Source organism: Branchiostoma lanceolatum, chromosome 15 (assembly GCF_035083965.1).
Source record: "Branchiostoma lanceolatum isolate klBraLanc5 chromosome 15, klBraLanc5.hap2, whole genome shotgun sequence".
Lineage (NCBI taxonomy): Eukaryota > Metazoa > Chordata > Leptocardii > Amphioxiformes > Branchiostomatidae > Branchiostoma > Branchiostoma lanceolatum.
The window spans coordinates 1,768,680-1,781,322 of NC_089736.1; the positions used below are offsets into that span (position 1 = coordinate 1,768,680).

Genomic DNA, 12,643 nt, shown 5'->3' on the forward strand with positions numbered 1-12,643 from the left:
TCACATCTGTACCAGCTGTCAGTAAAGCTGATACTGTTTCGTGGTGGCCATTGCAGGCTGCCAGGTGAAGGGGACTCCATTGCTGTAAAACACATCAGATGGTCTTCAGCATGACAGTAAGAGGACAAAGGAACACTTGTGTTGGTAACATTTCTGACGTTAATCACCAAATAACCCCTATCGAGATGTTGAATTTCAAATAGCTGGCATAAATGCGAAAGGTTTGACGTATTGTTTTATTAGATAATTTGAAATACGGTACAGTTAAATCAGTCAAAGGATGAAAGACATTTAAAAAATCAGGCAGATTGAGGCTTATCCACGCAACAAAAGTAGGTGCCGCAGTAAATGCCACTCCATCCCCATGTGCAAACTGAAATTTCAACTATCAAGCAATAGTCAACTTGATTTCGTATTTGTCTCAGAAAATTGATAACCCTGTCCCCGCATTTTATGTAGCAGCTTTTGGCTAGCTCACCTGTTTATAAGTTATTTTTAAGATATCTATCCCTCCCTCATTTCGCTTTTGCAACAGCCCAGCAAATTAGTAAGGATTATTTTTTTTTCCTTTGGTAAAGCAGAGCTATTTTCGCCAAATTACTCGATATCAGAAGACATGGTGCTAACCCAGAGGCCACCAGCAGCATTAGGATTGACTCCCTCCGCTAACAGCTGCTTCACTCTGTCCGTGTCTCCTGCCTCTGCAGCCCACCGCAGCTCCTGTAGAGGCAACAGGCAGGGAACAGGATACACAACGGTCAAACACACTCAATCAGAACATCAGTAATATTGAGCAAGTGGGAAAATCTACATCCAAACTCACTTGGACAAATGCGGGAACATTGTTGATGGACTATCTGGACTTGATGAAATATACCCATAACTAGCACTAAACGTTGGGTATCATTGAAAACAAGTCAATGCACATTGAAGACTGTCATTTCAACATCATGATGAAATCGTAGAAATTCTCTAGATAGGCAACAAGGAACGCATAATCAAGTCCCCTGTGTAAAGTGAAACGCACATAGTGTGATCGAATTTCAGGTCACCAGGGAGTTTGCATTAGGCGAATAGTTTGGGATACAAAAATTGCAGAGACCTACACATCTTGAAGTTCAAAATGATGATAATTACCGCCCTTTCATGTCTCTCATCATAGATAGTCCTACCTCCTAATATTCTCCCTTTTTTGGTCCGTAGTTGATCGTGTATTCCTGCATACATACCTGCCAAAAGGCACTTGTCTATTGTGCTGACATCACTTCTGATATGTCTAAAAATAGTAAATATTATGGAAATATTTTATTCCACCTTCTCATCGTCGTCCCTGTCCTCCCACCCGGACTCATCCTCTTCGTCCTCCATAGTCGTGTCTTGTCTTCTTTCATCCATAGCTGACTCTATATGTATGTGGCACCTGCCTGGTGTAGTGTCACTAATGAATATCTGCAGAAAACAAATACAAAAGTGACGCCTGCCGCATTAAGACCGGCTACATCCATTGCAATGCTGCCGACTTCCCTGTACATAACACACACACACACAAACCCCTCATATTTCATAAGAATTCTGGTTCGGACCAATTAATAATCACGATAAGATCGCCTTCGAGTGTGGCCAGGACATGTTAGATTTACAAGAGGTTTCTAAACATGCATCAAAAGACACCGATAAGGAAGTGACACTGTCATTTCAAATACTATCAAGTCTAAAAGCTATAGACAGGCAGCTTAAACTTTATAATTCATCTTAATAGCAATATTTCATCAGTGCGCTACAGAAGTAGGCTAGAATTGTCAAAGTTTTCCAAGTCCAGGCGCTACTCCAGCTGCTTGGTACGCCGTCACACACCTGTAACTTCCGGGTTTACCTGGACGTTTCCAGAAGAGCCTTGCGAGAGATCCACAACCTTTTCCCGGTCTTATCACCTCTGTGAGGTTCTTGAACTCACCAGGAACGGATGCGTCTTAGTTCTGACGTCACAAGACCCCAGGTGAGGCCTCAAGGTGCCCTTAAAGACAGGACAGTTCCGTTTCACCCGCAGGTGATGAAGTTTCGGGCAACGCTCCCATGATTCATAGCACGCGATGACGTATGCAGTAGAAATGGGGTGAATGACCTTATGACGACTTGTCCACATGTTGCAGGGCTGTGGCCGGTGTTGGTCGTGTATATCTTAGATAACTGTTAACAATAATTCGCACACGAAATGATTCCTTCATCCTTAATATAGCTTGCATTATATCTAGCACTTTGTTTTGTTTTGCGTGTAGCCCAGGAAGAACTTTTTAAAATCATTCTGCATATCTTTAATTAAGTACGAGTTCTATTTCAACTTAGTTTAGGTAACTGATCAATCACCCTCTGCAAACGTTTGAGTAGTGTTCTTATCACGTTAGACTAGTCCTTTTTGGTACAAATAGCTGCGGATATTGTATCTTCCTTCGCCTGAAAGCGGCCACTGTTATTAACTGCCACCTTGTGAGGTACTGTAGAACTGCGACAGGGGCATGCTTAATCGTGTTTTTATACCGCAGCGTTCTTGCACTAAGTTACAGTTGTCCTTTTCTTTCTTGTTCCTTCTTGGTTACATGCTATCTAAGGTTTGTTATATGGGAAGATAGAAACCTTGAAAAATCAGCCCTCTTATTCTACATCAGGATAGAAAATAGATCTATACATGTGAGCTCAGTATCCCCTATGCTTTAATGGACTGTTCCAAGTGACGTCAGGCCTCCCGTTCTGAAACTTTGAAAGCGGCTATTCCTACCTCAGTCTAGTTATGCCAGGGGCAGGAGCTATTTTGGGCACAAGAAGTCTTAATAGCCCAGTTCCTTATAACGAAGGGTCAGGTAGATAAACGCCTTGGCACCAAGATTATCTTCCGCCTTGGCAAACCTTGGGTCAAGGAGGGGGAATATCGTCTTTAAGTCGCTGCTGGGTTCTAAGGAGCAAAAGAGCGGATCTGTTCTGAAGAGAAGTTTATCAGCCCTATGTGATTGGAAAGCTACGTTGGCAGCAGGGTTTTGTAGTGAACAGGACTCCCAGTCCGTAGACCTTCAGCGGTTGTACGGAAGGACGGGATTTCTCTCAGGAAGAGTTTTCTACGCGAGTTGAGATATCGAGCCAGAAAGCCTTGGCAGGGCAGCAGGGTGAACCGCAGTCTCAGTTTTCAGACGACACTTTTGTTACTGCTGAGAGAAACTCGCGCCTTTTCAGGAGTGGAGATTTGATTCGCCAGAACCGCGCGGAATCTGCGGTTTGGAATTCTGCCAGCCGGCCGGTGAGGCGGGACGTGTGTGTGTTGGTGGTGGGGCAGGGTGCGTTTGGACACCGAGGGAGCGGCTGGAGTGGGTCCGGTGGGATGAAGAGGATACCGGGGTCTGTGTGCGGCTGTGCCGGGGCCTGGCTGGTCGTGTTGGCGGCGGTTTGGGCGGTGTGCCGGGGGCAGGAAGGTAAGTCGATACCGTGAGTGAGAGAGGGTGTACACTATGTTCTGAAACGAAATGTTTATGTGCTGTAATCCAAGTGAATGGGGGATGGCTAGGGACATAGTGTTCCCTGAGACACTGTTACAGTAGCAGCTTTGTGTGTGAATCAAATTTTACGGTCTATTTTCGATGACATGTTAGAACTTTTGAAAAATCGAAGTGCCTCCATGAGTCCATCTTGGATGGCCGAACCAGAGACTAGGTTCTGTCTTCCCCAGAGACACTTGCACTGTTCCACGGTGCATTTGTGAGGTTTACACCTGACGCAGGCAACAACAGACGACAACCCGCGTTAACATTCTTGATACTAACGTTTCTATGTACCACTTTTGATATAACGTTACCATAATATGCCATTTTGTGCTCATCGCCTCCACATTCCATAATAAGATACATGTACTGTAGTGGTCAATCGTACTTATTTGAAGACGCTGGTGCCAATACTTCTTTAACATATCGTGATCAATCGAGATGCTTTTCTAAACAAACAGGTGTTGAACACACCGTACAGTCTGTACGACACCCAACCCTGTGTAGCCCTGGATGTAAACAACAGTTCACACGTCTCGGTTCTGGTTTGTTTTCCGTTCCCGTCTGTATTTGGCCTCGAAGGTGCCGGTAACTCCACTTCCTTTCTTCCTCTCCCATGGTGAAAACGTGACACTCCGACAGCGATACTTTCAGTACAACAAATTGAAGAACAATGTCCATCTCTATGGTGTTTTCTATGTTTATGTCAGATTTCCATCCTTTTTTCGATCTTGAGTTATGATGACGTATTTAGCTCCCATAATGTGGGTAACGTAACGTTCTTGCGATCTTTCTTTTACTCAATCTTCTGAATATGCTCTACAGTAGCAGTATGTACCGTTATATACGACCCGCTGCGGGCAAGACTTCCTTTATCCACAACATCCACACGTACATTCCAGCTCAGTTGTACGTGGCTGCAGTACAATGTGGCCACAGTGACTCTTTTCAAGGTTCTTGCCAGAAACTGGTAACTCAAAACCAGTAGCACTGCACGAAAAGTGGAATTTACCACAATGGTAAATGTAATGTAAAGCCGTGTAAAGGTTACATTTACCAGAGATTTATCAGCATTTATCCATCGGTAAATGTGCGAAAATACCCCGCATTTACCCGCAAGGTATAGCTGGTAATGTTTGCCTTATTTACCCACATTTACCGAGGTCGTGTAAATCATGCATTTACCGAAATTTACCGTAGCGAGTATTTCTCATATATTCAGGGAATCTACCGAGATTTACCGTAGGGAGTATTTCTCACATATATTCGGTGCATTTACCAAGATTTACCGTACGTAGCATTTCTCACATTTATCAAGCGCATTTACCGAGATTTACCTTACCAAGTATTCTCACACCTAAATTTACCCATATTTACAGAGGATGTATACATGCCTTTACATAAAGAGATATTTACCCTCCTTTACCGACATTTACCATGGATTATGATTGAGTATGAAGCACAAACGCATGGTTTGGGGCAAAACTCAGCAATTTTTATTTGCATAGCAACATTGACAGTTTATACAGATACACTGATTAACTGGCTTGTATCAACAACACACATAAACCATGGTGATACATGCTTACAAACAACATTTATCACTCAACACATTATTCGGTTTATCATCAGACACAATCTTAACATATCAGTCTCTATCATTCTGCACTGACAAACATACCCTTTGGGAAACTATATACGAAAATGGTTTAACTATAGATACATGTACATGTATCATAGGTTTTGTGCACATTTTTTACAATGTTATCACTGTTGTAGTTGTTTACAATGTTAACATGACATCATCTATATTATACAAATGTGCCAGTATGATAAAGTTAGCAAAGCTATGCAAAGAAAACAGTAACATTGCAAGGAACTCGCGATGACACAAGTAAAAGAATTGAATGGGTCAAACCCAGATCGGACGTGTTGAAAGGGATAGTATTTGTCAATTCGGATGGCGATGTAAGTCAGCGGCCCCCTGTATGAAGGAGCCTCAGAAATAAGCCTCAAACCTTTGCACGTAAAAGAACTCAACACACTTATCGAGAAGAGTAGTGGTCGACAAAACATGTGAGTGTAGCAAATCCGAATTGCACTTCCACTTTTTAACTACTTGAGATAGCATCATGCTTCACCTCAATCAATCAAGGATGACTGCTTTACTTTTTTACATTCAGTGGGGTCTGCACTGTTCTTCACTTTGCCAACAGTATCAGTGGCATGACTCATGTACTACTAGTTACATGTTTATACAAGCAATACTTCATCATCATTCAATAAAAGAAAGGTTTGGGAAATTCAGCCATTCAAATTCTAACATTTCTGTATTCACAACAAGATTGGAGTGATACATGTATACAAGTAATCCATTTGGGGCAGGGTGGAGGACATAATGTATCATCACCATCATAATCACAGCCAGACAGTGTATATTCACTGCTGTATAGAGCAATTGGACTGAAATACAAGTTGCTGTATATTCTACAGAGGTTATGAAGGCGATAGTCACCCTTAGTCTAGCAGCCTAATCCATCAGATATAGAAAGTTATTTTTGGTAAAAAAAACAGACATTGAGTTTCAGGCAAGGAAACATATGAGGTCTGGCCAAACTCTGAACAAAGGTTGGTTTTATGTGCTGTAGAACTGCTCGTGTATAACCTTCCTCTCCCCATTCTCATCTACATCAGAGTCCATCGCTGCCTTCTTCTGTGTCTGCATGTTGTACATGTACTTCCTGGGTGAGGTTGGAGTCCCTCTTGTGATGAGCCGGTTCCTACAAAATAAAAAAATCATTGAACAGCAATTTACATGGAAACCCGTCCTCTAGTATATGGTTGTAAGTAATACTGATAAATAGATAAATGACAAAAAATACATGCATGATTAAGAAACAAGTCAAATGATTTTGTCATAAGCTCGAGGTTCCCCTAGCCAGGAGTAGGCTCAGGAGCCAGTCCTTCAGTGTTAGAGTAGTTAGTGACTGGAATGAACTACCACAATCTGTGGTGGATTCTTAGAGAGAGTCAACGAGTTCAAAACACGGCTGGATAAACATTGGGAGAGTGTGCAGTACAACACATGAGTATCGTCCGAGACCGGGATTACCACAGGCTGAGCCTCCTCATCCTGAAGATGGTATAAAGGTATACCGTAACTTTCTTCCAACACTAAGATATTCACGGATGAAATTTGTGCCTGGATCTTATCCTATCACAACTGCTAGCAACAAACAAGGGACAATGGATTATGGAGAATCATGACTCCCAATATACTCAAGTGTGACAAATATGATGATGTTGATGAGCGTGCAGGACTGTAGTCTTACCTTTGGAGCCTGTAGCAGCACTTGAGGTACTCATCGGCTGAACTTCTGGCAGTTGTTTGCTTTGTTCCCAACCATCCTCCTCATAATGGTGAACCCACTGCTGCTGTACTGGTATATAGAATAGGAAACAATGAAACAGATTTTTTAAAAACCGGAGCATCCTCAAATTTTATACATGTAGCATAAATGTTCTACTTGAAATATAATATGGTGACCAAAGCTTCAACTGAAGTGAAAACATAACCATTCGAAATTTCTAACTTTCACATCACACTATTGCTTCTGTTGTGTCTTGTAATTTCTTTTTCATCTCATCCCATAGGTATTGACCCCATATGACCCTATCAGGGGCAAATTTGAGGCTAGGGGTGATCTCATGATCAGTCTATATCTCGAGTGTTTGCTGTTTCGTAATTCGTATCTTAAACCCGACACGAATACCTGTTAACAACTGACAAGTACGAACAAGTAAGTCAACTGACATTCGTGCCAGGTTTAATGCCAAGCACTATTTGATTATGAACAAGTTGAAAATTACAAATTTTCTCATGGGGAGGGGGGCAGGTTAGTTGAAGACATGTGTTTCTGGCGATGACATGTCAATAAATAAAACTAAGACAAAGTAACTGAACATATTTTTGATTTAAAACATTCTTAAGTGTACCAAGGTCTATTTTCTCACCTCATTGTTTGTACTCAGCGAGCCTTAGAGCAGTCCAAAATAAAATGCACAGCCAGCCGTGTCCGGTGCAAGGAGGGAGGGGGGCGACCAAACTCACATCGCTGATACGTCAGTCACCATAGTTTTCCGAACGTTTGAGTTTAAGCCATATTCCTCCTCGACTCATAAGCCTCTCCCAGATCGATGGTCCACCAATGTAGACTGTGGTGGATCCATTTATAGCGCGGAGAGGCGGGTAACGCTCTGTATTCATCTCTACTGTGGACCCCGGACCTGCCCGGACCAACGGTTTTCTGAATAATGCCGCCCACTCAGTGCGCATGCGTAATCCAACAGACCAATCAGAGGACAGTAGTGTAATGACCTATAGGATGTTGACCTGCAGGTCAGAAATTGACCTTTCTGGTTTTTAAGAAACTTTATCTGTACACTGTGAGTGTGACAGTCAAACTGAAGATCAGGACATTCCTCCTGGGTTCGATTCACGTTTTCCTCAAAGTTTCTGTTTTCATCTTGGCCCCCCTTTTTCTTGCTTGTCTTACATTGTGTATTTATGAGTTATTGTGATCAGAAACTATTAACTTTGTTACATTTAGATCATAACATTTGTGTATATTACATGGATTTGGAGACTTTCTTTATATTTGATTATTCTTTGTAGATATAAAGTTCATCAAAGTAGGGTCTAAGACTTAATGAGAATATTTAACGTTAAATGAGATAGAGGAAAACCATTTGCCTCATAGTAAATCCATGAACATAAAAAACAAATTCATAGTTGTTACGTTGTAACTCATGATCTCAGTAGGTGGTGGGGGTTGGGGTGGGCTGTATACACTGTGAGTACACTTGTATAGCTTCTTATCTTGTGTGCGTGTTATAATGAGTCAATTGTAAGTTGTTGCCCATAGGCACATGTAACTAACTGCAGGAAAGGACTGACAGACAATTGGTACCACAATATACCATGTGACTATTCTAGCTTATTTGGGTTCATATGCAAAGCGATTCCCCACCCTGAGTTATCTCTGTTATTGAAGGGAGGGGAGGGATGTTATTTGCACTCCAAGTCCCCCGCCCTGTGATATCTGTTATCGAAGGGGGGGAGGGATGTTATTTGCACTCCAAGTCCCCCGCCCTCAGTGATATCTGTTATCGAAGGGCGGGGAGGGATGTTATATGCACTCCAAGTCCCCCGCCCTGTGATATCTGTTATCGAAGGGCGGGGAGGGATGTTATATGCACTCCAAGTCCCCCGCCCTGTGATATCTGTTATCGAAGGGCTGGGAGGGATGTTATTATGCACTCCAAGTCCCCCGCCCTGTGATATCTGTTATCGAAGGGCCGGGAGGGATGTTATATGCACTCCAAGTCCCCCGCCCTGTGATATCTGTTATCGAAGGGCGGGGAGGGATGTTATATTCTCTCCAAGTCCCCCGCCCTGTGATATCTGTTATCGAAGGGCGGGGAGGGATGTTATATGCACTCCAAGTCCCCCGCCCTGTGATATCTGTTATCGAAGGGCGGGGAGGGATGTTATATGCACTCCAAGTCCCCCGCCCTGTGATATCTGTTATCGAAGGGCGGGAGGGATGTTATATGCACTCCAAGTCCCCCGCCCTGTGATATCTGTTATCGAAGGGCGGGGAGGGATGTTATTTGCACTCCAAGTCCCCCGCCCTGTGATATCTGTTATCGAAGGGCGGGGAGGGATGTTATATGCACTCCAAGTCCCCCGCCCTGTGATATCTGTTATCGAAGGGCGGGGAGGGATGTTATATGCACTCCAAGTCCCCCTCCCTGTGATATCTGTTATCGAAGGGCGGGGAGGGATGTTATATGCACTCCAAGTCCCCCGCCCTGTGATATCTGTTATCGAAGGGCGGGAGGGATGTTATATGCACTCCAAGTCCCCCGCCCTGTGATATCTGTTATCGAAGGGCGGGGAGGGATGTTATTTGCACTCCAAGTCCCCCGCCCTGTGATATCTGTTATCGAAGGGCGGGGAGGGATGTTATATGCACTCCAAGTCCCCCGCCCTGTGATATCTGTTATCGAAGGGCGGGGAGGGATGTTATATGCACTCCAAGTCCCCCGCCCTGTGATATCTGTTATCGAAGGGCGGGGAGGGATGTTATATGCACTCCAAGTCCCCCGCCCTGTGATATCTGTTATCGAAGGGCGGGAGGGATGTTATATGCACTCCAAGTCCCCCGCCCTGTGATATCTGTTATCGAAGGGCGGGGAGGGATGTTATTTGCACTCCAAGTCCCCCGCCCTGTGATATCTGTTATCGAAGGGCGGGGAGGGATGTTATATGCACTCCAAGTCCCCCGCCCTGTGATATCTGTTATCGAAGGGCGGGGAGGGATGTTATATGCACTCCAAGTCCCCCGCCCTGTGATATCTGTTATCGAAGGGCAGGGAGGGATGTTATATGCACTCCAAGTCCCCCGCCCTGTGATATCTGTTATCGAAGGGCGGGAGGGATGTTATATGCACTCCAAGTCCCCCGCCCTGTGATATCTGTTATCGAAGGGCGGGGAGGGATGTTATATGCACTCCAAGTCCCCCGCCCTGTGATATCTGTTATCGAAGGGCGGGGAGGGATGTTATATGCACTCCAAGTCCCCCTCCCTGTGATATCTGTTATCGAAGGGCGGGGAGGGATGTTATATGCACTCCAAGTCCCCCGCCCTGTGATATCTGTTATCGAAGGGCGGGGAGGGATGTTATATGCACTCCAAGTCCCCCGCCCTGTGATATCTGTTATCGAAGGGCGGGGAGGGATGTTATATGCACTCCAAGTCCCCCGCCCTGTGATATCTGTTATCGAAGGGCGGGAGGGATGTTATATGCACTCCAAGTCCCCCGCCCTGTGATATCTGTTATCGAAGGGCGGGAGGGATGTTATATGCACTCCAAGTCCCCCGCCCTGTGATATCTGTTATCGAAGGGCGGGAGGGATGTTATATGCACTCCAAGTCCCCCGCCCTGTGATATCTGTTATCGAAGGGCGGGGAGGGATGTTATATGCACTCCAAGTCCCCCGCCCTGTGATATCTGTTATCGAAGGGCGGGGAGGGATGTTATATGCACTCCAAGTCCCCCGCCCTGTGATATCTGTTATCGAAGGGCGGGGAGGGATGTTATATGCACTCCAAGTCCCCCGCCCTGTGATATCTGTTATCGAAGGGCGGGAGGGATGTTGTATGCACTCCAAGTCCCCCGCCCTGTGATATCTGTTATCGAAGGGCGGGGAGGGATGTTGTATGCACTCCAAGTCCCCCGCCCTGTGGTATCTGTTATCGAAGGGCGGGGAGGGATGTTATATGCACTCCAAGTCCCCCGCCCTGTGATACCGGTATCTGTTATCGAAGGGCGGGGAGGGATGTTATATGCACTCCAAGTCCCCCGCCCTGTGATATCTGTTATTGAAGGGCGGGGAGGGATGTTATATGCACTCCAAGTCCCCCGCCCTGTGATATCTGTTATCGAAGGGCGGGAGGGATGTTATATGCACTCCAAGTCCCCCGCCCTGTGATATCTGTTATCGAAGGGCGGGGAGGGATGTTATATGCACTCCAAGTCCCCCGCCCTGTGATATCTGTTATCGAAGGGCGGGGAGGGATGTTATATGCACTCCAAGTCCCCCGCCCTGTGATATCTGTTATCGAAGGGCGGGGAGGGATGTTATATGCACTCCAAGTCCCCCGCCCTGTGATATCTGTTATCGAAGGGCGGGGAGGAATGTTATATGCACTCCAAGTCCCCCGCCCTGTGATATCTGTTATCGAAGGGCGGGGAGGGATGTTATATGCACTCCAAGTCCCCCGCCCTGTGATATCTGTTATCGAAGGGCGAGGAGGGATGTTATATGCACTCCAAGTCCCCCGCCCTGTGATATCTGTTATCGAAGGGCGGGGAGGGATGTTATATGCACTCCAAGTCCCCCGCCCTGTGATATCTGTTATCGAAGGGCGGGGAGGGATGTTATATGTACTCCAAGTCCCCCGCCCTGTGATATCTGTTATCGAAGGGCGGGGAGGGATGTTATATGCACTCCAAGTCTCCCGCCCTGTGATATCTGTTATCGAAGGGCGGGAGGGATGTTATATGCACTCCAAGTCCCCCGCCCTGTGATATCTGTTATCGAAGGGCGGGGAGGGATGTTATATGCACTCCAAGTCCCCCGCCCTGTGATATCTGTTATCGAAGGGCGGGGAGGGATGTTATATGCACTCCAAGTCCCCCGCCCTGTGATATCTGTTATCGAAGGGCGGGAGGGATGTTATATGCACTCCAAGTCCCCCGCCCTGTGATATCTGTTATCGAAGGGCGGGGAGGGATGTTATATGCACTCCAACTCCCCCGCCCTGTGATATCTGTTATCTAAGGGTAGGGAGGGATGTTATATGCACTCCAAGTAACTGCACTTGAGATACAGTTTTGCAGGGGTTTACACTCATTTAACAGGGATTTACCGGTATTTACTTGGTAAATGTATGGTAAAGGTGGGTAAATGTCATACACCATATTTACCAACAGTTTACTCCTTCCAGGTAAATTTGGTAAATCCCACTTTTCGTGCAGTGTAGTATTTACTCTAGCCTTACGTAGACTTACTGTAAGCAACATCTACACTTCACTTATCCACAAGGCTGCTAGTGTAGTGCTAGTACATTCCAGCTCAGTTTGTTCTATGTTCATATCCTTGAACCGTGCGTTTTAGAACCACCACTGGCGCCAATATTGTTGTACGTGCTTGTCGATACAATTAGCCTTAACGCGTCGGAACTCTCCTTTGTTTTGTCACACATTCTCGACCCTATAGCTAGCTGTGTATACAAATGTTACTTTCCAAGCAGAGGTTGGTTGGGAATATTGTGACCGTTTTATCATATGCACCGTTTTTGTCCGCTCTCCCCACCAACGACAAAGAGCGGACAAAAAAGGGGCATGATAAAACGGTCACAATCTTCCCCACCAACCTCTGCTTGGAGAGTATACAAATGTAGCGTTAGAGTTCGCATATATGTTAGGTCTCCGGCTTAAATTTGTTCCTCGCTGCATCTGGCCTTGGACCGCGCGGGTTCCGGTCTGCC

The 12,643-nt window shown here is 45.5% G+C and overlaps 1 protein-coding gene and 1 long non-coding RNA gene across 2 annotated transcripts in view; one reads left to right on the forward strand and one right to left on the reverse strand.

Moving 5' to 3' along the window:
* The first annotated feature begins 3,218 nt into the window (after positions 1-3,218).
* LOC136420393 (von Willebrand factor D and EGF domain-containing protein-like) overlaps positions 3,219-12,643 on the forward strand; it is a 79,050-nt gene continuing 69,625 nt past the window's right edge. The window contains exon 1 of the mRNA XM_066407277.1: positions 3,219-3,458. Coding sequence (XP_066263374.1) covers positions 3,368-3,458 — 91 coding nt within the window. The 5' untranslated portion in view covers positions 3,219-3,367. The remainder of the gene's footprint in view (positions 3,459-12,643) is intronic.
* On the reverse strand, positions 5,425-7,911 carry LOC136420849 (uncharacterized). Its single transcript, XR_010753330.1, has 3 exons — positions 7,539-7,911; positions 6,857-6,964; positions 5,425-6,304 (listed from the first exon to the last, which is right to left on the reverse strand). It is a non-coding gene; the product is annotated as an uncharacterized lncRNA (long non-coding RNA).